The sequence below is a fragment of the Linepithema humile genome, chromosome 8, assembly GCF_040581485.1.
Source record: "Linepithema humile isolate Giens D197 chromosome 8, Lhum_UNIL_v1.0, whole genome shotgun sequence".
NCBI classification, from domain to species: Eukaryota; Metazoa; Arthropoda; class Insecta; order Hymenoptera; family Formicidae; genus Linepithema; species Linepithema humile.
Genome location: NC_090135.1, coordinates 6,027,214 through 6,050,445, shown reverse-complemented (window position 1 = coordinate 6,050,445; position 23,232 = coordinate 6,027,214). Strand labels below are relative to the sequence as shown.

The following is a 23,232-nucleotide window of genomic DNA, read 5'->3' as shown; positions in this document are numbered from 1 at the left end:
AGCGACACACGGTGCGAGTTGCTAGATCACTTGCGATCTAATAAATTACTAGAAATACCGTGTGCTGTATAGTGCATTTCTAGTGGTTTACTAGGGGCTGCTCATAGCAATTAGAAAATTTATTAGAAATTCTGCAGCTTTGATTTGATCAGAAACTGGACTGAACTAGTGCAGATAGTTCAGCTATAAAGAACAGACCTTTGATCACATTTCTTTTCTCTCTGTCTTTCATATTTTTGCTTTTTATGTATTTGTCGCGTAGAGTCAGGAAACACCGTGATTTACAATTTTTCCTTTCTGAATTTTCGAAGAAAAGTATGCCTTTATAAAAAGGCAAAAAGACAGAGAACAAAAATCAAAAAGCATATTATAGATTGGGCTTAATGCCCTAATTAGATCGGAGGATGATCCTACTTGTGACTTATCTGAGTGCATAGTTTGACAGGTTAAAATTAAATATTAAACATATTAAAGTTGACTTCCAATCGTATTAACCATATCAAATAATTTTTTTTATCCAATTAAATCGATTCGGTCGATCTGTCAAACTATGCACTCGAATGAGCCACAAGTAGGATCATTTTCCGGTCTAGTTATGGCATAAAGGAAAACATTAGACACATTAAACCAAACATGAGTTTGACAGATGCCATCTGGTGATGTATCTAATCTAACTCGAAAAGTTATTAAATAAAGTGGCAGTATTGGCAATATTTTGAAAAAATTGTTGCAACTGCCAAGAAAATATTGCAACAAAAAAATTAAAGTACAAACATATTATGATTTTTTCAAGAAATTATCAAGTACAAGTACTGTGTTTATATTTTTTTAAAGTTTATTATTTCGATTTTCACTAACAATGTTGACATAACGGATACCAGAAAGAAATATTAGAGCAATTTTAGTGCACAGTGATGCTTTTTTTCTGTATGTAAATATATATATGTGTATTTTGAGTATCTTTTGTGAACAAAAATTAATAAGTACTTTATATGAAGATTTTTGTGAAGAATTTTGTTAAAGATATCTTCAAGACATCTTGCAATTTAAAATGTCTCACACAATTATAAGCAATCGTGAACGACAAGAGGATGAGGTGACTGCTCTGTCCAACGTCTACGATGAGAACGAATTCTTCTCCACAAAAGGGGAGCAGATAAAGTGCACAATTAGCGTGTTTCCATATTTTTCTAAGAAATTAGAAGTGAATTTTGCCGACTACACTTCGTTTAATACAACCTCTGATATTAACGATAAAATATTTGTTGAATACTTGCCTCCAATCAAATTATACATTTCTCTGCCTGATTTGTATCCATCTCAAAAGGCACCAAATTTTTTCTTGTCCATTACTTGGCTACCCCTTTGGAAGATATCTTTTATTTGCCAGAAATTAGATGAAATATGGGAAGAGAATAAGAACAATGAAATCCTCTTTCATTGGATAGAATTTTTGAAACATGGTGTCTTTGATTTGCTTGATATACGAACAATCTTAGACGTTTCCTTCATGAATACAATTTACACAAAGTTGGACAATCTCTCAACGTTCCACTCATTGTCAGATCTCAGAGCCATAAATGGTGCCTTATCCTTGAATATAAAGAAATTGTTAATGAATTACGACAGAGAGCAACACTTAACGCAATTTAACAAGAAAGATTTCACTTGTGACATATGCTTTGAGAAGTATAAGGGGCTAAAGTGTATAGAATTGAAGAATTGTGGGCACGTTTACTGCAAGAGCTGTATGCAAGAATATGTGCGTACCAAGCTTGGCGAGTACGTGAAGATTATATCGTGTCCAACGTTAGATTGCAAATGTAAAGTACATGCCAATGACATTAAGATCCTCTGTCCGAGCATATTTCCACGATATGAAGAACTCATGGTGCGAGTAGCGTTGGACACTATGAACGATGTGATATATTGTCCAAAAATTTCTTGTCAGTATCCGGTTATCAGAGATCTTAGCGACACTGCGCCCATTTGTCCTAACTGCAACAATTGTTTCTGCATATATTGCCGTAAGGTAATGGAAAATATTTATAGATATTTGTTAGATGTTCTTACACGTTAGATATTGTATCACAGACTATTGTGCAAACAGATGTACCACGGAACTGCGCCATGCGAGATGACGTCGGATCATATTAAGGAACTTGTCAAAGAGTATAAGAACAGCGATGATAAAAAGAAGAAGCTGTTGGAGAAGAAGTACGGTAGACGACAAATGCAATTGGTTGAGAAACGTCTTACAACTGATTATCTAAAAGTATGTATTACAAATTACGCGAGGCAGACGAGAAACGGATAAGAAAATTGACAATTAGATTAGATTAAAAAACAAAGAGAACTTTAGAAAGCATTATTCCGATAACGATAATTGTGATTTTATTCAGGACAACGCGAAAAGCTGTCCGAAATGCCGCAGTTTCATTAGTAAAACCGATGGCTGTAACAAAATGACGTGTCAACACTGTCAATGTTGCTTCTGCTGGCTGTGCGGTGAATGGATTACCTCGATGAATGCATATGAGCACTTCACCAACGTTAACAATTTGTGTTTCGGACGTTTGTTCGAGAACATGGAGAACGATGACAATGATGATATAATACAAAATATAATCTGGCTTGAATATGCATTGGACTTGAATTAGATATGTTTTCGATAAGTTTTTGATCGACATAACGAAGGTTCAATTAGGATTTTTTTATTGATATTTTTTGAGATTGTGATATATTGTGTTATTAATTACTAAATTTGATTGAGATTGTGGTATATTGTATTATTAATTACTAACAAGGAATCAATAACAACAAAGAACATTTATAAAATTTAAAAATTTTAAATGGGTACTTTTTTTTATCGGCAAGCATCTCGCCAATTTATTGTAAAAAAATATTAGTTTGAGTTTTGTGAATCATTAATATCATGATAATCTCATGTACATATTTGCATTTGTAAATGTATATGCTGAATTTTGTACAAAAAAATAGACATGTATGTGTATTTTTTATTTTTTCAAAAAAATAAATGTTACATGAGCATACTGTCTTCAATTTTTATTGCATGTTATTTAAAATAAAGTAACAGTATAAAAATATACAATGTATAAGTAAAAATTTGTAATATTTTTTATATTTATAGATATATATTCGTATAGAAATATGTGATATCGATAACAATAACGATTATTCTAGAGATATCAGAACTTTCCATTGTCAAATTTCGTGTTAAAATTCATGTATTTATCGCATTTGCCGATACGTGAACTTCGATATTTGCCTCAGTGACTAATTGTTCTGCAATGATAGAGACAGCAGACCCTTGTCTTTGTCGATTCGTAAAAACATCTACAAGCAATTAGGATAGTAGGATTAAAACAATAATCCTTTTCATTTTCAATGAAAATAATAAAAAATTAATGTAAAATACCTTCACAATTCTTGTCACATTCCACGATTGCTCGTTTGCGGTAAAATTGTTGCATATTTAAGTCTACAAGAGTTGAACCAAATATCCAGTATCCGATGCATCCTCCTATCACAAGAGCGATAGTGATGTATGCGTTGAATGTCATAACTGCCATCATTAAAATATAACCGAGTAGAGTATGAAGAGACCAGTGCAGTACTTGCAATATCCATGAGCAACAGGTGCCACTGAAAATATATATACCATCAACTAGAGATAGAAATATGCGTGAAAAATGTATCGCTCTTTAAATTTAAAAACAAATCAATATAAAAAGAGCTGCAAGAATGACAATAATAAAAAGTTTTGCACTTATAAAAATTATTATTGCTGCATTTATGCAATATGTCAAGCACATTCAAAGAAGAAATATTATACGTGTAATTTAAATAAGAACTTTAAACACTTGGACTATGCATCGTTTCAAAGAGATAATTGTGAGAAATAAAGTACCATTTGGTGTAAGCCCTAAGATTCTTTGGTGTCACTTTGAATAAAAGCGATGAGCTCTCAGAGGTAGTTGAATTAGTCCTAGAGACAGATTTAATTGTAATCTGTTGTAAATGAATCTGAGAGATCTTCATGGCCTCGTATATCACTGCTAGTGCAGCGAGGCCTAAGCATGTCGCCACAAGACCCCATACTGTTGTAACGTTGTAACCTGGAAATAGGAAGCTACCTAGATCTACGCCGAACCAGTACCACATATGCATCTGCAATAAAATGTAAAGGAAAAGTGTATAGAATGTGAGCAAGTATATGGAGACGTAAACAATTGAGGTTATACTAACCTTAATCACGTCCTCTAGGAATGTTATATTCCTCTAATGCGAAACAGACACTGAAGATAACTGATAAGTCCCATGTGTAAAAATGCCTGAACATTGTATCTGGCTTACCTAATGACTCGTTAATTTAATTGCAAATAGGATCTACATGCATATAATATATAGTATATACGAAACGCGCATTATCACAATACAGTTCAAAGTGTGTAAAGTGTACTCATTATTATTATTATTATTAATTAACTTTAACACCAAACGTGCATTATGAATTGAAACACCTCGGAAAAGCAGTCCTTCTGTTTTCAACAAAATTGATCTCTTGTCTAACGTTCTTCCTTAGCTAGTTGAAGAAAACACAACTGTTGTGCAAACTGTTGAGCAAATATTTTCTGTCAGACAATCTGTTGAATAGTATTGAATCATATTGAATGAGCGATTGTGTTGAGTGTGTTGAGTTTGAAAACATTCATACTTGATCTTGACATGAGAACCAATACTATGTAAAGAAGTGAAATTATCATTTTGCTTTACTGTTCAAATACAATTAGGCAGAAAATGGGATTGTTAAGAAAATTTATTCTATTCATTCATCTCCTATTCATCATGAATGCAAATGCAGATGTGATAGGTACTTCTCAAATATATTTTAACCATATTTATTATTTTTTGAATGAACAGCATTGTATTGATTAAATTTTTGACTTAAATTTGTGTCATTTTATGTAATTTAGCTGGTATAGAAAACAGCAAATAAATTAGCTTGCAAATTATTATATGAAAAAATTTGCAAGACAAGCTTTTTTATATCTAGTACTGGAAATGTTATATCTTGCAGTCATCATTTCACATTTTTTTTTTATTTTGAATATTAAACTAAATGCATGTGTGTTACAAGAGTCCTAACAAGAACATTTTTAGAACCTCATGACATGGTGATAATTATATTAAGTCAAAAGGAAGGCTATCATGCAGCCCATGCTGATTATCTGCGAAAAGGCATCTATGAACAAGCTAGTGCTCTTGACAAAGTATGTTGCGATAAAATTATTCCTTTGTTTTATTAACTTGTTTCATTATATATCATATTCTCTTTATATTTTAGGAACCACCAACGGTCTTAGTGTCTTCTGAACTGGATGTCAAAGGTTCCTGGACTATAACTCCATTATTGACTCATTTATCAAATACATATGCAAATGCAAAATGGTTTTTCTTTTGTTTGGAAAATACTGTGATTCGATTAGAGAAACTGTTGAATGTTTTGGAAAAATTTAGTGCATCTCAGGTGAGTTTCTCAAGTTGGTATCTTTTATCATCCTTTTCCACAAATGTTCACACTTTACATGATTTATTTGTGCAGGATGTATGGATTGGACACGCACTTTATGATCATAAACCCACTATTATTCATCATTTTGCAGAACACACTAAGAAGTTTAAATATCCACATTTTGCATCTGGATTTGCCATGACATTGAAGCTGTTAAAAGAGTATATTCAATTTTTATATCATACAGTTATTAAAATAATCATAAGTAAATAATTGAGGAATAAACAAGCATTACAAGTTATAAAATTAAAATTTCAAGAACTACTTTTCCACAAATTTTTTGTCTTACAAGATTAGTACTGGCATATAATTTTCTGGAAATAAGTGTGAAAATATCTACAGTTTGTGTCTTCAATTGAAGATTAAGAATTTTATATTTCAGTTTATCTCAACAAATCTCTGAGGGCAATGATTCAAAGGCAGATTTTGCCATCGATGCATCGTATGAATTTGCGAGCTTTGTTTTGAAGAGCGCAAACATAAGATTGATGCATATATCTAAATTATGCATTGTATCTGGTTCTGATTGTGCCACATATCCCAGATTCTTTCATCCTTGCGTATGTTACAGTATAATTTTCTCATTAATAACAGTAACATTTAACAATTTTCTAAATTAGTCAAAAATGAACTCCGTCGTCGAAGTGTAATATTATAAATATTTTTTAATAATTTCAGAGTTCTTCCATATCTCCAGAAAATGTGTATTTTGCTGTTAAGACTTGCGCTAAATATCATCTAGAGAGAATCCCAGCGATTAAAAATTCATGGGCAAAGCACGCGGTGAACATCGGATATTTCAGCGACGTAGCAGGTATGCTTGATCTATGAAGTTAGATGCGTTTTTAAAATATTTACAGTCCTCACACATGAATCATTACATTGTTCTAGTATAGACAAAAATTTGCGGGAGGCATACGTCGTCTCAAATACTACCAAGGGGCATTGCGCCAAAACTTACGCCATCTTGCAGAAAGCCAGTAGTATATTAGAAAGAAATAATTTTCATTGGCTTGTCATCAGTGACGACGACACTATATTCAGGTAAAATTGACTTTTTTTCAAATCGTTAAAATTAGATTGCAAAATAATATGAATGTAAGGTGATTTAGAAATAAATTCTTTATTTAATCAACCACATTCATAGAAAATGACAATGTATATTAATGTATTGCAGTGTGGTGCGTTTATTACGCCTGCTCACGTGCTACAATCCTAAGCACCCGGTCGTGATTGGCGAACGTTATGGTTTTCGCATGTGGGACAGTCATCATGGATATCAGTACTTGACTGGTGGTGCGGGAATCGCACTATCAGCTCCCTTGGTTCACCAAATGATAGAACCGGGAGTGTGCGATTGTCCATCCGCGACCACTCCCGACGACATGTATCTGTTCGGGATTTGTTTGCTGCGACTCGGGGTGGAACCTGTACATTCTTCGATGTTCCATCAGGTACGTGCGATAATTTTTAGTTAGACTTTGTACATGTAACTTAAACAACTCGTGCAGCTCCAATTTCATGTGATAATTAAAGTAATTTATTGTTGGACGATTATTTTAGGCGCGACCTGCGGATTACGCTACCGCTTATTTGGCATCTCAGGAGCCTATATCATTCCACAAATTTTGGATGGTTGAACCTGAAGCTGTATACGATGAATGGTTCGCGGAGGCTGACAGTGCTTTACCAAAACCGCCAAAACATACAGAATTGTAATGTAAAGAATGTTTGTAGAAACATTAGTAAAATTTTTTTATTTTTACATTTGCGTTCGAAGAATTTCTTTTAAAAAATCTTGCCCGCGATTTTTTTTTTCATGTTCAAGGAAGAAAACGGACAAAAGTTTTGATAACAATTTTTTGTATTGTTATTTAATAGAATACATATTAAAAAATATATTGGTTATATATAATAACTATATTATATATCAGAGTATATAAAAAATATATATATATATCAACAACCGAATCTAGAAAGCTTCGTAATAATGTATATATAAAAATGCACGCCTTTTCAAATATAAAAACTTTAAAAGTAGAAAAATATAACAATTAGTATTAGTGAATATAATATTGCATTATGAATCCAATAATATTCAAACTATACTAGTTAATATCGAGGCATCGAAACAGTTTATATAATAAAATGTTTGGTATTTTTTCAAAACATTTTAAGAATGTTTCTCTATTATCCATTTACACAGCCCTGTAAACCGAATGATACGAACTTGTATGTAATATCGTACATTTGTTTATATATCTCGAAATTATTCCAACCTAAAACCTACAGACAAGAGGTATCACCTCACCCACAGACGAGAATAATCTTCAGCTTCTTCATAACTGCAATATTTATACTCTATTTACAACTTGGGTCGAAGTTCATTCCACCAAGATGCACGTTCAAAGTTCTCTTTATTCTCGAAGAACCACTTTCTCATATGCTCGTATACCTAGATAGAAGTGTTTTCAATTTATTACACTTGTATGGAGGGGAAAAAAGTTATTATCACACGCGAATGACTTGGCATAAAGTAATCAATAACAGATACCTCGCCATCGGACATTCCTAGAGGAGAATTGATAACAAAGTCCGGCGGTGCCACGGCGTCAGTCAGCGCAACCGCATTATCGACCAAGCTTTTGCACAGTATTATAATTCCTTCTCGCAAGAAGCTAGTTATGTTGCTGTTAGGAAAAACATAACCACCCTCGTATAAATCCCCAACTCTCTTTTCCAACGTTACAGCTCCGAATAGAGTACATAACTCTATTAATACTTTGCGTTCATTCGCTTTCCACTTTGGATCTTGCAAATATTTAATAAAATATGCCATTAGAAAGTGCTGCAAAGAAAGATGAAGTTAGCTGCGTTAGCTTCTGTTCCAGCATTGCGAGAATTCACTTCGTAGAGAGAAAGTGTTGTATTGTAAAACCTAAATTAAGTTTACTGTTATAATTTTTCTAATTCAATACGAGCTGTACGAGACATGTGACAACTGATTACTCTCTCTATTCCAATTGAAATATCATGTACATATATCTTGTTCATACTTCTCCATATACAAGGGATAAGGTCCGTGCCAAAAATGACTGGGAATTGTTCTTTGCGTCAAAATCAGACGCGTTGTTCGATTTCAAGACTTCCACACGCTGGTACGTCTTCTTCAAGTAATAGCATACCAGCCATCTCAACGCCAGCATCAGATCTGGAATAAAGAAAGTAATCGCAAGTAATCAAGCCAATAACTTTTAGCAATATATTTTATTGTAGTGAAAGATTATCTGTATCATACTCTCAGGTCTCAATGTATCCTGCATTGTAATTTGATTAAATTTGGTATTAAGTATTCGTTCAGCGTCATTGAGAAAATCCACGGAACCGAGCGGGGATGATACGAATCGGCCGTTGATCACATTAGCCCATTGGCTCAACAACCAATTACTCGCTTGTTGAATGAGGACATTGTTTTCACCCTCGTATGTGCAGTTAGCATCGTTTTCTGCTCTTATGTCGCCCAAGCGCGACACTAATAGCAAAATGACATGGTGAAAATATGATTAAAATTGTACGGAGCATAAACGCACGAGATCTTGTATTTACTTTTTAAGTATCCGTGACCGCCACAGGATTCTCTGCAGTCCTGAATTGCATCGCGAGCAATCCACGAGCATAACGGTTTCGTCGCCGAAGACAGCGCGTGAATCTCCATTCCTGCATCGGCATTAGAGTTTTCATTTTCCTCCAACGTATTATTGTCAAGTTCCATTATTATATTACAGAAATGATTCGAAAATATCTTTATGGCGTACATCTCGGCCAAATGAGGAAAGAGTCGCCATTGCTGAAAATGTACAAGTTTCACATAAATTGTAAAATTCCTGTTTTTTTTTTACTAGAAAAAAAAATCCTACTACACGTACTTGAGACTGGTATTCTATAACTGGCAATTCATTCTCTTCCGTGGGGCCAAATTGTTTCCTAACCGAACAGTAACGTATGGCGATCGTCAGCGCAAGCGTCATGTAATGCGCGCACATTACGGTAATTGTGACACGGCCTCTTGACAATGCACCCAACGATGACCCTGTATGTAAATAAAGATCAAAATGTCAATGAGAATCAGACGTAACATCAACTTATCATTTCTGATGTACAAATGCCGAGCTAATGCTCACCAAATCTTTTTCTTTCGTCCTTCAAGGCAAGCACATACTTCCCATCTTCTGTAACATCCGCTGTGCGATTTAACAAACAGGAGTGCGATACGGAATACTTGTTGAAAATGAGAAATCCATTGTCCACTCCATTAAGTCCTATCTTTTCACCCATATCGCCAACAGTGACACCGAGGAAAGGCAGATGAGTACTGGGGTTGCGGATTGGCACGATAAAAGGGTGCAGACCGTGATTTACTCCGTCTGGTGTAATTAGTTGTGCAAATATGAGAGCGTGTGTAGAACTTTTCCCTGAAAACACACAAAGAGACGGATGCACCGATGTTATTTAACCTATACTGAAATCTTCATTCGTCAAAACTTACCTAAACCACCCGACCAGCATTTTGCAGCTTCAAAATCAGGTGTATGAAGAATAAAACTTCTTGTCGCTATATCATATGTTGCTGTGGTCCGCATGCCTTTTGCATTGGTCCCGTGGGAAATTTCAGTCAGAGCAAAACAGCCAATATACTAAACAATTAACATCAATAAATATTATGCTCCTTGTCATCGTATAGTGACACATCGCTACATTACACTCATACGTACATTTTGAATGCCAAATTCTGCTACCATTTGATGATGTTGCTCGGTACCCAGTACTAATAATGTATTTGGTACCATGCCATATAAAACACCCATTTTTACTGACAAAGACCCATCAAGTTGGACGACATAAAGAAAATTTTTGCGACCATGCACTGGCTAAAAAGATTAGATTATGAGCATAGAAATTCTAATATCGCTTAAAACACTTCCATATAAATATTAAAAATCTACAAAATAATTCTTATATCATTGATCATATAATTATTAATTAATAATTATAATTACATCTAGGTCGTTCGTATAAAGAGCTTGTATTTGAGCATTGCAGCGTTGTCGAAGTTCATCCAAAGTTAATTGTCGTGTTGACCTTTGGAATGCTGGATGTGTCTTGACAAGTCCCCATAGTTTTTTCTAAACATAAATTAAGTGATTTAATGAACATTACACTTAAGTAATATATTCGACAGATTTAGATAGAATTAATCAACTTTAATACCTGAAATCGTATGTCATCTTCTCCCTCCAGAGCCAATTTGAACGATTTCCAATCAAATGTCGCTCGTTTTCTATAAACATCCAATGGTCCACTCGGCAAATCCATTATCAATTTCTCAGCAGTCGACATTGTACTTTCACTTGTAAAACTGAAATCTTGTAAAATTGCAGTGTGTTGTAGACACAAAAATCGTCAGTTTTGCTATTGTCCGTGTTAATAGAGAGGTTATGCACTGTTGTCTAGCGTGTTAACTCAACGTGACTTATGTAATTAGTACTATCTTATCTTTCTTCTTAACCGTTTTCGTATCGTGAACTATTAACTGAGGCTTCAAGTAATATTATGAGTTTGCAACTTTCGTTTGTATAATTATCTTGCATTTTTTTTCTCCCTCTTTTTCGCTCCTACTCAAGTACATAGTTATACATATATGCATATCCGTTACCTCGCTATGTCACTGATCCCTTCTAACGTCTTTAACGACTGAGGCACGACTTAGAATAGGAGCTCAAAAAACAAGATAAGAGTATTCTAATAATAAATAATCGTATGTTGCATGTAGGCACTATATAGTATAAAAAAGATATTCTATGTCTTTTATTACATAGAATGTCTTTTTTATTACTTATATTTTTGTGCCTTTTCTGCGTTTATATAAAATAACAGAGAGTAAATATTGATATTATAAAGTATTATAAAGTGCATACTCACGTTTTGTGAAGGAAAGAATAATAATGTGTAATATAAAAAGTTACGCTAAAATAAATTTACTATTAATTTATTTTATTCTAGGATTAAACAAAAGGAAAACAAATACTTCAACGATTAAAAGACAAAAAGAAACAAGCAAGAAAAAAGTGAGAATAATCAGACTGAATGCTTTAACGTGATTGTTACATATAATGTATTACATTATAATATATTATAATACATTTCCTGGAATGCAAATAATCGAATTCAATAATAAATTTACTTATATAATAATGATTCACTTACTAGCTGGAATTTCTTGCATATTTCGTACATTTTAAATACATATAATTATGTTATATTTAACAAAATATGGATTAACATTGATGGCAAAAAACCTACCTATATCACGCAAGTTGTTTTCTTAACTGAAACTCTTTATGCACTAATTATCCCCAGCATGACTCAACACACATGCTTTATCTACCTTGGTAGATAAGAAATTAAATAAAGAGCACACAAGGACAAATATTTAATCACGCACATCAAATGTAAATAGATCACAGCGGTTTACTTATTATACGAACTTATCACCTATTTTTTTTTATTACTTTATCACCGCGTGTAGGATTCACACGATACAGGATTTTGAAATAAAAATTAATGGATGTAAACTTGAAAGTTTGAAGATACAATTATCAAGATTGTTAATATTAAAATTTCGCAGTGTCATTCAGATTGACATTCGAGCAAAAATACAAAATGTAATTGCTATTGAATATATTTTATATACATATATTAATGCTGTGCAAAGTTCAAATTTATGCAGCTGTCGTTGTTGAATTGCGATAACAAATGCGATAACAAAGAAAAGATTAGCATTTGCGAATTATATTATACATACATAATGTTACTTATTAAGAAATAATTATTTATAAAAAAAGGAAAACTTTTTTTTACAATTAGTTTTAGCGTTGATAAATTTTTCTCAATTAATAAAATACAAATAATATAATAAAACACAAACACACACGCGCGCGCGCGCCACACGATATTTGAAAACTATGAGCAAATTTGAAATAAACAGTACAAGATTTTCAGATTTACTAGTAAAAAAATTAATTAGCAACATAATTATAGCTATTAAAGATTAGAACCGAATATTTCGTTGCACACTTTTGCATTTTTGGACTTAATGCATCTTTTATTATGGTTTGGACAAATTTACGAACAGATTTGATCAAAGTTGCTGTTAATCTACCAACACTGTCAACATTTGTTTACTTGATCGATATCCTTCAAAGAGCCAAATTGCTTCCTAACTCTACAATAGCGTATAACGATAACTACCACGGACAGGCACCAAGATAAGAAAATGATTATCACTCTTTACATAAGACATGTAATAGTACAACCTTCAGATAAGACATGTAATAGGGTGCTAGTAATAATATACATAATATACGTACATATTAATATTAATTGCATTTAAAGAAGTTAATAATATTGGAGATATTGATGTAGTAAAATTAATATATACATCATTTTATGAATAATGTATGTCACATAAGCATATATCAGATTATACAAATATATGCTTAATACATCTATCGAATCTTATGTTTTTTCATGTTTTCTATTCTCGCTGACACCTGCTAATTAAAAATACATACTATTTGTCAGACATTACGAATCCATTGTCTGTTTCGTTGAATCATCTTTTCTTCCATTTAAATAAAGTATAGTTTACTTCGTTTATGGCGTAACTAATTGCGCAAAAGTAATAGTACAAAAATAAATTAAACATTTCAACATAATATCTTAGACTAAAATATAACAGTCATTTTAATATCAAACAAAAACTTTTAACAGATATTATAGCAATTATTACAAATAATAGATTTATAATATATAGATTTACAATCCCAAATGTCTGATTGCATAATAACTAAATATAATTTTACGCAAGAATAAATATTTTTTATAAATTTATAAACATTATTTAACAATTTGGTTTGTCAGGAATTAAAAACTGTACAAATTTGGTTTTTATACGCATATTTAACTGATTATGTACTTAAATTTCTACGCTCTTCTGTCAACTAGTGAAGTGTTTTCCTGTTGAATAACCTCTTAGCAACTGTTTTTGTGACAACATATATATTATATCAGTTACGAATATGCTTCTTAGTATTCGGAGACTTCTCGGAGCTAACTGAATCGCAGCTCGATTTATATAGCTTCGACATTTACGATTTGTGTGTAAGGCGATGTGAACTGTATTATTCTTACAAAATTGTACATATTTACGTAGCAATTTTAATTGACAATTTTATTATATGTAGGTAAGTAACTAAAAGCAAAAGATTTGTAATTCGCAAATATAGAAAAATTTATAAAACATGATAGATACAATTTTATTTTCAAATTTCTTTCTGAATAAGTAATTGTATCACGAATTTCTTTTCACTCTTTTATTTTTCATTTTGTATACCATGAGTGTCTTCATATGTAATGATTAATTATCATTTTTGCAAAGTGAAAATTAACTGTCCGTGGGTTGCGCTCGCAACTAGCTTACGTGTATTTGAGAATAGATATAACTGATTAAAAAAATAATATTTAAATATTTTAATGTATCTCGGATTACTAGCACTTTCAGTTATAATTTCGTCTTCTTTTTATTTTTGTATTTTGAAAAGACATTTTTAAATATTTCACATGTTTTTGATAACACTTTATACAGAAAATTACTCATATATATACATAAAATATTACTATCTTTTTAAACACTATCAGAAATATGTTATCAATTTTACATTTTCACGTTTCTTTCGCTACATATCTTACACTGTAAGAAAAGAATAATGGCAGAAACTATAATCAATAGTATTTTTTAGCGTCAACCATGTTTTTTCAAATGTTCTAACTATATGATTGACTATATGTTTGGCAATATACTATATGTATAAAATTATTATTGCTAACATTATACTAACAATTCCTATAAAATTGAGTATCGTGACTGTAATTATAATATCATGCAATTATAGTCCAAAATATCACACACTTTTCTCTCAGTGTATCATGGTTTTTTCTATATCTTTTTTGTGTAAATTTTTATAATCGTTATTATATGCCTTTTTCTGTTATATAAAAATGAAGAACTATGTGTTGCAAATGTATATGTTTTATTGCCAACAAATAATTTTTTCAGAAATTTTTTTCTACATAAAGAAAAATACACATAAAGAAATAATACTACATAAAGAAAAAATGAATATGATATTCCGAAAACTTTTAACAAATGGCGAAATAATGTTAATCGCTACAATGGCACTTTGCACTGTTGCCGTTCCTAAAATTGAGACTCCAGTTCATTTACCAGATTTAGCACCGGTTATAACACCAGTGCATTATGATACCAAAATAAGATTTAGTTACGAAACAAATGACATTATTGGTGAATGTAATATAACTATACTTATTAATCGTCGAACAAAGAAGATATCTATGCATCCAGTGATTTTCGCTATATTTCAAATTGATTTGTATGACAACCTTTCTAAAGAACAAATTAATATTCCAAGATATTCATTTAATAATAAACTAAACAAGCTTACGATTGATTTTTCCAACACGCCAAAACTTGCGAAATTTTTATCACCTGGAAGATACACTCTACAAATAGCATATATACGTCACATAAATAATGACAAGAAACACTTCTCTGCATCTTTACACTCTAATGAAACAATATGGAAGAACAATATGTAAGTAAAAAAATATTTGAAACAAAATTAAATATAAAGACTATTTTCGCCAATATTTTTTTCAAAATACATTTATTAAGTACATTCATAAACCGGATGACATCCCGGGATGACATCTCGAGAATTGCATATTTCATAAAATAGTCATAATAGTACTGAAATAAATTCAACACTACATTTCAAATTTGTCGATTTTAAGATGTAGAAATATATGTCAAATTGGTACATTCGAAAAATTCTGTACAGGGTTATAAACAATGATTCAATTTTTATGAAATCCAACACTTCTAGTTTATCCTTTATAGTTTATCCTTAGTCGATCCTTGAATATAATTATATTTAAAATTTTATATTTACCATATTGCTAAAATATGATAGGTTAAATGCGACAGGTCTTGATGTAATGACTGCTCAACAACTATTCCCATGCTGGGACGAGATAGCACTTAATTCCACCTTTAAAATTTCCATCAAGCATCATAAAAATTACACTGTCTTATCAAATATGCCTGTACAAACAACAGAAAATGATGACAAACATGATATGATGTGGACACATTTTGAAAAATCATCTTTAATGTCCATTAAACATATAAAGATTGTAATAACTACATTCACTAAAATTTCTACTTTGGCTGGATATGTCACATTGTGGAGTAGAAAAGACACAATAAACTATTTACACTTAGCGCAATGTATTAGCGAACAAGTCCTACGCTTTTTGAAACTTGAAAATAGTGCAATAGCCAAAATACCAAAAATAAACTATGTTGTATTTTGGGATACTCAACATAATAACAGTGTAGAGACATGGGGACTGATTTTGCAAAGGTAATATTCGAAACTAAGATAAATTAATTAAAAATAATTATTAAATAAAAAATTAAAAACTATCGAATAATATAATTTTAAAACTGAAAAATATACATACTTTTTTGTCACAATGTATAAATTAGGAAACAGTTGAAATCTATACAATTTCACTTGCATCACATTAAGAAAATATCATTACTTTTAGTTTAGATTAAAATTAGAAATAATCATTTTTTTTGTCAATTCAGATTTTATTTTAGCTTTAGAAGCATGAAAAATGACTGTGTGCTATAAGTTGTACATATAAAGCGACTGCAATAAGAGCTTTTATTATATCAGTTATTTTGTCCGAATTTATCAAAGTTCTTGTCTTCCAAATTCTAATGTTCTTTTTTATCCGTGAAGTTATTTATGCAAAGTGTACAATATTTCTCTTTTCTAGCCTTTTAAAATAAAATCTGTATATAACAATGTAAATTAAGTAAACAGATAATATTATACCGTTTCATAGACAAAATAAATTACATTGTTGAATAAAAGTACATAACAGCAAAAGTCACTTTTGTTATGAGATTTAGTTAAAAAAATCTTAAATATATTTCTTGCAAAAAAAAAGTTCTAAAAAATTTATTCGTGGCTTTGTATTAATTTCTTACATCTACAATATGGCGACCTATTAAATTGTTTAATTACCGCAAATATTGTCGACGAACTTTTCATATTTGAAATCATTTTTCAGCGAAGTTGATATTCTTCATGACGAAGACTTATATCCCGTTGGGCATAAATTCAAAGTGTCGTACTTAATAACAAATCAAATAGTATCTCTTTGGTATAATGATGTGATGCTGTGGTCAAAAACAGGTTTTGTTACATTTCTTGCAGCGTATATCTTCTATGAGGTTGTTTTTCTCATTATTGATATTGATAAATTTTTATTATTGATATACGTTTGATAAATATTTAGATTTGTGTTATTAATCAGATCCTATTGTCTTGACCTTGATATATATATATATATTACCAAGGCTAATTGTCCTGAGTAAGAAAAAAGTTTTAGTCATCGCTCATATTTATTGAAAAATTATTAACAAAAGAAGTTTTCTGAAATAGAACGTAATTTTATGATGTTTTATGATACCATCTATATTTAATAGAACGAACTTATTGTTAGCATATCAAACGTGGAGTGATTAAAACCCATACAAACTCATTCAATTTATCACGTTTAAATAAATAAATCTGTTAAGAGTTGTTCTATTTAATATATATGGTGTCAGAAAATTACGTTGTATTCATTAAACCTCTTTTGTTAATAATTATTTAATAAATAATTTATCTCGTAATAAAAAACAAGCCAAAAGTTTATTTGCAAAGATCAGTGGCGCTGTATTGCTTTGAATATAATTTGTTATTCAAATATTTATTTTATTATTTTAAATTTTTCAGATTTCTTCGAATGATGACATACTGAATTTATTTGTCGTCGAAACACAACGGAAATCCTTTGTTTTTGGTACTGCTTCTAATGCAATTAAAAAGAATTCACTTATTTATTCTCCAGATCATATAAAATGTAAGTTAGGAAAAGAATATAAGTAAAAGTCTATAAATGGTTAAAGTAAATGTAGTTAAATAATACTGTTGAATAATACGTAAATTTTTAAATTTTGCAAAAGAATATAAAAAACTTACACACCATTTAAAATACAATATACTGATACATAAGTAAATTTTAGTATAAAAGAAATATATCTTAATTTAAAAAAAATATGTATTTCAAAGTACTTACAAGGATATTAAAATTTTAATTGTTTCAGCAACCAATGTATGGCGCATATTATACCATTTGTTAACTCCTGATGTGTTTTGGACTGGTATCCGCACATATGTTACTAACAAACAGTAAGTAATATCTTTTATATCTTTTGCTAGATGATAATTATATAAATCGAATATTAAAGAAAAGTGACGTATTTAAAATTCTAAAATTCAAAAGGATAAATATAAACTGCTTCAAACCTATCGAGTTATCTCAAATTCACAAAGCTGTAAGCAACATAACGTTGAGTTTTCAAGGAAAATCGCCAAAACCGATATACATTTTGTTTTTAGAAATTATCCCTTACAATTAGTTAAAAGCTCAAAATAAAAATTTATATTATAATTATATTAATAATATAATAATGCCATTTTCTTTTAGTGTACAGCATTTATAAAAAACTAGATAGATATAATTCAATTCCTTATTTTTAAAGTGGAATTTATGTGTGTCAATTTAAATTAATTTACATATCGATAAGTCGTCCACTGTTGAATATGTCAGTTTTAGGTACATCTTAATAAAACCTGTCAAATCGTACCATGAAGAAAACGATAAAAGTGAAAGTATAAGTAAAATACTTTTAGAAAGCATGTATATATATATATATAGAGAGAGAGAGAATAACTTAATATTATCAAAAATGATAATAAAAAATGATAATAAAACGGGACATTTCAATTTTGAAAAATATGTCATTTTAGAAGGCTCTATGTCAATTTGGCCTCTTCCTCTCTCTCTATCTCTCTCCCCCTTCTCTCAGCCTACCCCCCTCTCACCTTCTCTCTAGTCCCTCTCCCTCTTTCTATCTTTTGAAATTAAAATACTATTCTTATTTAAGTAAACTAAACTTCATTTTAAAGTTTAATCAAATTAATTTTGACAATCTTTTAATAGTCTTTTGAAAATTAATATTCAAAATATACACAGATAGAGAAACTATTATTCTTCATATTATAGTTAAAGTTTATTAATATATTTCAATACAATTTTGAAGGTAAAAAGAATAAGAGATTTTGATAAGTTATCACCTTTATCCACAATTTTAAAAACAAGTTTTAATTTATCCGAAAAATAAAACTAGATAAAGAAAGACTTTCCAAATCCGAAAAGATATATCCTATATACTATTTCTCGTCTACAATTATACAAATACTACTAATCACTAATTATACAAATAGATAAATAAATATTTTAATATATTAAATATTAATTCGCACAATATATACTCTTAAAAATAAAAATTTTCCATTTTACAGATACAATCAAACAGATAAATTATGGGACATAATGCAAACTGTTTTACGTACGTATTCAAATAACTCCAGCGACTTAATTTTAAAAGAACTTATATATGTTTGGATTGCGGAACAATATTATCCTGTACTGCACGTGACACGAAATTATTTTACTAACAAGACAGCATTCGAATATCGCAGTTTCGATTTTATTGACGAGGATACAGAACATCTTTCAGTATTCGTGACGTATACGACAAAATCAAATATGAACTTTCACGATTTTTTTGTCAATAAACCCTTTTGGCTATCATCGCAAAAACCGGAAAGATTAGTGCAAAAGTTTGATGAAAATGATTGGATTATAGTCAATTTACAACAAACAGGTAAATATAAAACATGACATTTATTATGTTTAATCTTTCTTGCTTTTGTAATTTTACGTCCGTATCAGACTACGCATTGAAGATTAAAGATTAAAGATTGAAATTTGACCAATCGAAACAAAAGAAGCTAAAAGTTCTTTGTCCTGATAAGTCAAATTTCAATCTTCAATGTGTAGCCTGACACGGACATACTGCTCATGACGCATGCACTCGCATACTCGTACGTGTGCGTGTCACTCATGCTTGCAAGCAAACATTCTCACACATTAATCGCTCCTACACTTTTTTCAAACAAATTGTTCAAAATATTTTAGTAAAAAATAAATTATTTAAGGAAATGTTTACAAAATGCGATATGAAAAATTATTTCTTGATAAACTCTACCAAGAGACTTTAATGATGAAAACTTTCTTTTTTATGACAGGATATTATCGTGTTAATTATGATACTGATAATTGGCTTAAACTTGCGCAGTACATGAATTCAACGAGATATTTCGACATACATATTCTTAATCGAGCTCAAATCATAGATGATGCGTTTTACTTCCTCATACATAAACAACTTGATTACACTATGTTTTGGAAAATATCTGAATTTTTATCACGAGAAACGAATTATGTAGTATGGTATGCTATGTTTAAAGCTTTTGAACATATAACTTTTATGGTTTCAATTCAAGAAGCTAACGACGTGACGGTAGGTAATAGGAAATTTCTATAAGAAAGATTGCATCAAAATATTATATAAGATGATTCAATACAATCTGATGTCTTTGAAATGTCATATTCTTGAGCGATTTCTACGATAATATTTCTTTTAGTAAAATTTTGTTCAAAGGTTAGTTTTTGAGTTATAGATAATTGAAAATAATTCGCTACACACACACACACACACACACACACACACGAGTCCGGTACAGCAAGCAGGAAAGGATGGTGTTATACGTCATAAGACTAACGTAATACTTAGACTAGTCTCATAAGTTACGCGTCCTGCCCGGACTCATTTGTATCTGTGAATTGTAAACTATTTTCAATTTTAACTTAAAAATTAAAATGTTGACAAAATTTGGCAAGAATACGAATTGTCTCAGAAATCGTTTAAGATTATGACATTTCAAGGATATGAGATTGTTTTGATTGAATAACTTTTATATAAATAAAGTTAAAATAAATTTATATATGTATAAATACATACATACACATCATATCTTTTATAAATAACAATAGATTAAAATATATATTAAAATATATATTATTTACCAATTTTTAGGAAAATATGAAAAAAATATTGAGTGGAGTTCTACAAAAAATAGGATATAATGCAAGGCCATACGAGAACGATCTTGTGGAATGTTTAAGAGAGGAAGCCGTAAGATGGGCATGTCTTCTTGGTAACAAAGAATGTGGAGAAGTAGCCAGTATGCAAATGAAAGAAGATTTATATTCTACAAGTGATAAGTAAGATGTTTTCAACCACAATATTTGTATAAACAATATCTGTTTTGCTCTACATATTCTTATATTATATACATCAAATACTGTACTGGATAAATTATTTTATCATAAAATAAGCTAAATTTTTGTAAGAAATACTTTTTTTTTGGTAACAGTTCAACAATGCAATCAGAATGGAAAGAATGGATGTATTGTAATGGTTTGATATCAGCGGACTACCAAATTATGTACGAAATATATACCAAATGGAAAGAAATACGTGATAATCAACTTTTAGAATATTTAACTTGCAACAGAAAACCTGAAATCATTTCTACTTATTTGACACTGAATTCAAAAGATAATTATTTATTACATCACAGAAATACACGTGCTCACATAATTCTTCTTACCGTTGCGAAACATGCAAGAAACAATATAATTTGCGATTTTGTATTGCAAAATCTCAATCAAAATACACTTATGTTCACCTCCAATACGTAATAATAATTTTTTTACAAATATATCTCTATATTTATATAAATATTTGTTATATTTATAATTTTTATCCACCCGCGTTTCTTTTATTCTTATTGCCTTTTTAAATAATAATATTTATCACATGATTTTTTTGCAGGCAACGCGACAAAATTGCAATATTAATTGTTATTATTACGCACCAACATGCTGTAGAGCAATTAAATAAGGTATATTTTTTTGACTTAAATAACACTCATTTCTTTATTACTTAATATTGAGCTTATTTTTATTTGATTTTTTTGTACATGACATATCCAATCCGATTACCTTTAACACAGCAATTAATGCACTCATAAACTGTAGTGCAAAAAAATTTTAGGTTTATTAATGTTGTCGAAATAATTTGTCTCAGGTACTTGAATTCGTGAAAGCTAATTTGGGAGGAGAGCGACTAATTGATGATGTTAAAAAAAAAATTAAAAAACGAATAGACGAGTATGGAAGACAAGTTACAAATTATGGGCTCTTCGGTATACCTCGGTTAAAGTAATATTTACTTAATTTAATTATTTCTCCTTACACTGCAAATTTTTGTTGGAGCAGATATTTGTCTTCTTTGATTTGCAATAAAAAATATTATAGAAAATTATTTGACAACTATAAATGTCTTATAATCAATATTGAAGAAAGAATCGGTTCTCCCTCCAGAGTACAAAATATGTCTGGGAAAATATAATGTAACTTGCAAGAAAATAATTTTTGTCAAAAATAAAGTAATACGAAATAAAATATTCTGAATGTTTGTATGCTTATGCCAAAAATTTTAAAATATCTGTAGTAATAGGAAAGGTAATATTAATATTTGCATTTAATTGTTTATATGGATAATCTAAGAAGAAAGCCGTCATACATGAGTTGTAAAAGTTGTATTTATCATATTATATTGTAAACGATTCTTCACTATTGGCAATGGCTGATATATCGAACTCACAATTTCTTTAGTTAATATTTATTAATTAGTAATGAAAGTACATCTATTAGTTTCGTCTAGAAAAAATCACTTACAATCTCTTTCCGAGACGCTTAATTTATAACGAGCCGAATATGATTTCTTCTACCGATTTGATGACAAATAATATACTTGAAATTATCGTCGTTTAATTGGTTCTTTAATTGGTATGTTCAGATCAAGAATATTGCCTACTTAGAGTTGTGAGAGCGCATTTAATGAACAGAGCGCAATCCTACACTGTTTTAAGTAGATCGAGGCAGTCTTAAAGAATCTGCAGCAGTTCTGTGATAGACCTAAAGCAATTCAAGAAATCGATAAATCCGAGGTCATCTAAAAGAAAAAGAAACTCGACGGACTAAGCCAATCGAGCGGTAGAAAACAAATTATTGGGCACATCTCTGATGATATCTCTTGCAATAAATATGATTTGGGTAATTCATATCTTTGATTTGCTGATCTTTCGTTTTCTCTTCGATCACGTAAGACAAATGAGCAATAACGGATTTTGCCAAACATTTTGACAATCATTAAATAGCCAGCAATGTGTTTGATATAATGCGTAGTTTGCACTAAAGTTTAATAGTTTCTTATTATGATAAGATTAAATATATATACACACACACACACATATATGTATATTTGGTGTTATTAATATCGTGTAGTGTAATGTTCACACAAAAAAGAAATTTTCATTTTAAACAGCAATCAATTAAAA

The 23,232-nt window shown here is 30.3% G+C and overlaps 5 protein-coding genes across 9 annotated transcripts; 3 read left to right on the top strand and 2 right to left on the bottom strand.

The window, feature by feature from the left end:
* Nucleotides 1-119: 119 nt before the first annotated feature.
* LOC105673293 (E3 ubiquitin-protein ligase RNF14-like) lies at nt 120-3,053 on the top strand. The gene is made up of 4 exons (XM_012368824.2): nt 120-315; nt 1,011-2,032; nt 2,111-2,275; nt 2,403-3,053. The coding sequence occupies exons 2-4, from the start codon at nt 1,052-1,054 to the stop codon at nt 2,658-2,660; spliced, it is 1,404 nt and encodes a 467-aa protein (XP_012224247.2). The 5' UTR covers nt 120-315; nt 1,011-1,051; the 3' UTR covers nt 2,661-3,053.
* Nucleotides 3,052-4,412, bottom strand: LOC105673297 (protein SLC31A2-like). Its single transcript, XM_012368830.2, has 4 exons — nt 4,270-4,412; nt 3,932-4,191; nt 3,440-3,666; nt 3,052-3,357 (listed from the first exon to the last, which is right to left on the bottom strand). Exons 2-4 carry the CDS (start codon nt 4,189-4,191, stop codon nt 3,245-3,247), a joined length of 600 nt encoding a protein of 199 aa, XP_012224253.1. The 5' UTR covers nt 4,270-4,412; the 3' UTR covers nt 3,052-3,244.
* Nucleotides 4,413-4,752: 340 nt separating this feature from the next.
* On the top strand, nt 4,753-7,361 carry LOC105673296 (beta-1,3-glucosyltransferase). Its single transcript, XM_012368829.2, has 9 exons — nt 4,753-4,894; nt 5,185-5,294; nt 5,369-5,551; nt 5,627-5,757; nt 5,979-6,156; nt 6,275-6,410; nt 6,493-6,640; nt 6,774-7,050; nt 7,160-7,361. Exons 1-9 carry the CDS (start codon nt 4,822-4,824, stop codon nt 7,313-7,315), a joined length of 1,392 nt encoding a protein of 463 aa, XP_012224252.2. The 5' UTR covers nt 4,753-4,821; the 3' UTR covers nt 7,316-7,361.
* A 588-nt stretch (nt 7,362-7,949) lies between these two features.
* Nucleotides 7,950-11,402, bottom strand: Acox3 (Acyl-CoA oxidase 3). Of its 2 annotated transcripts, XM_012368828.2 has the most exons (12): nt 11,310-11,402; nt 10,865-11,019; nt 10,654-10,779; nt 10,369-10,524; nt 10,143-10,290; nt 9,778-10,068; nt 9,523-9,686; nt 9,203-9,443; nt 8,895-9,128; nt 8,653-8,807; nt 8,151-8,444; nt 7,950-8,051 (listed from the first exon to the last, which is right to left on the bottom strand). In XM_012368828.2, the coding sequence occupies exons 2-12, from the start codon at nt 10,991-10,993 to the stop codon at nt 7,962-7,964; spliced, it is 2,028 nt and encodes a 675-aa protein (XP_012224251.1). In that variant the 5' UTR covers nt 10,994-11,019; nt 11,310-11,402; the 3' UTR covers nt 7,950-7,961. The 2 variants fall into 2 exon arrangements, with proteins under 2 accessions (XP_012224251.1, XP_012224250.1); XM_012368827.2 differs by lacking the exon at nt 11,310-11,402 and having other exon boundaries at nt 10,865-11,301.
* Nucleotides 11,403-13,736: 2,334 nt separating this feature from the next.
* On the top strand, nt 13,737-22,294 carry LOC105673282 (aminopeptidase N-like). 4 transcript variants are annotated; one of them, XM_067360441.1, is made up of 13 exons: nt 13,738-13,899; nt 14,772-14,797; nt 14,833-15,327; nt 15,706-16,158; nt 16,880-17,042; nt 17,590-17,716; nt 17,961-18,045; nt 19,222-19,586; nt 20,011-20,285; nt 20,862-21,049; nt 21,202-21,525; nt 21,663-21,732; nt 21,918-22,294. In XM_067360441.1, coding segments are annotated over exons 2-13 (2,685 nt in total). In that variant the 5' UTR covers nt 13,738-13,899; nt 14,772-14,795; the 3' UTR covers nt 22,056-22,294. The 4 variants fall into 4 exon arrangements, with proteins under 4 accessions (XP_067216544.1, XP_067216542.1, XP_067216543.1 ...); XM_067360443.1 differs by having other exon boundaries at nt 13,737-13,899; nt 14,772-15,327; nt 15,720-16,158; XM_067360442.1 differs by having other exon boundaries at nt 14,772-15,327; nt 21,202-21,273.
* The last annotated feature ends 938 nt before the right edge of the window (nt 22,295-23,232 follow it).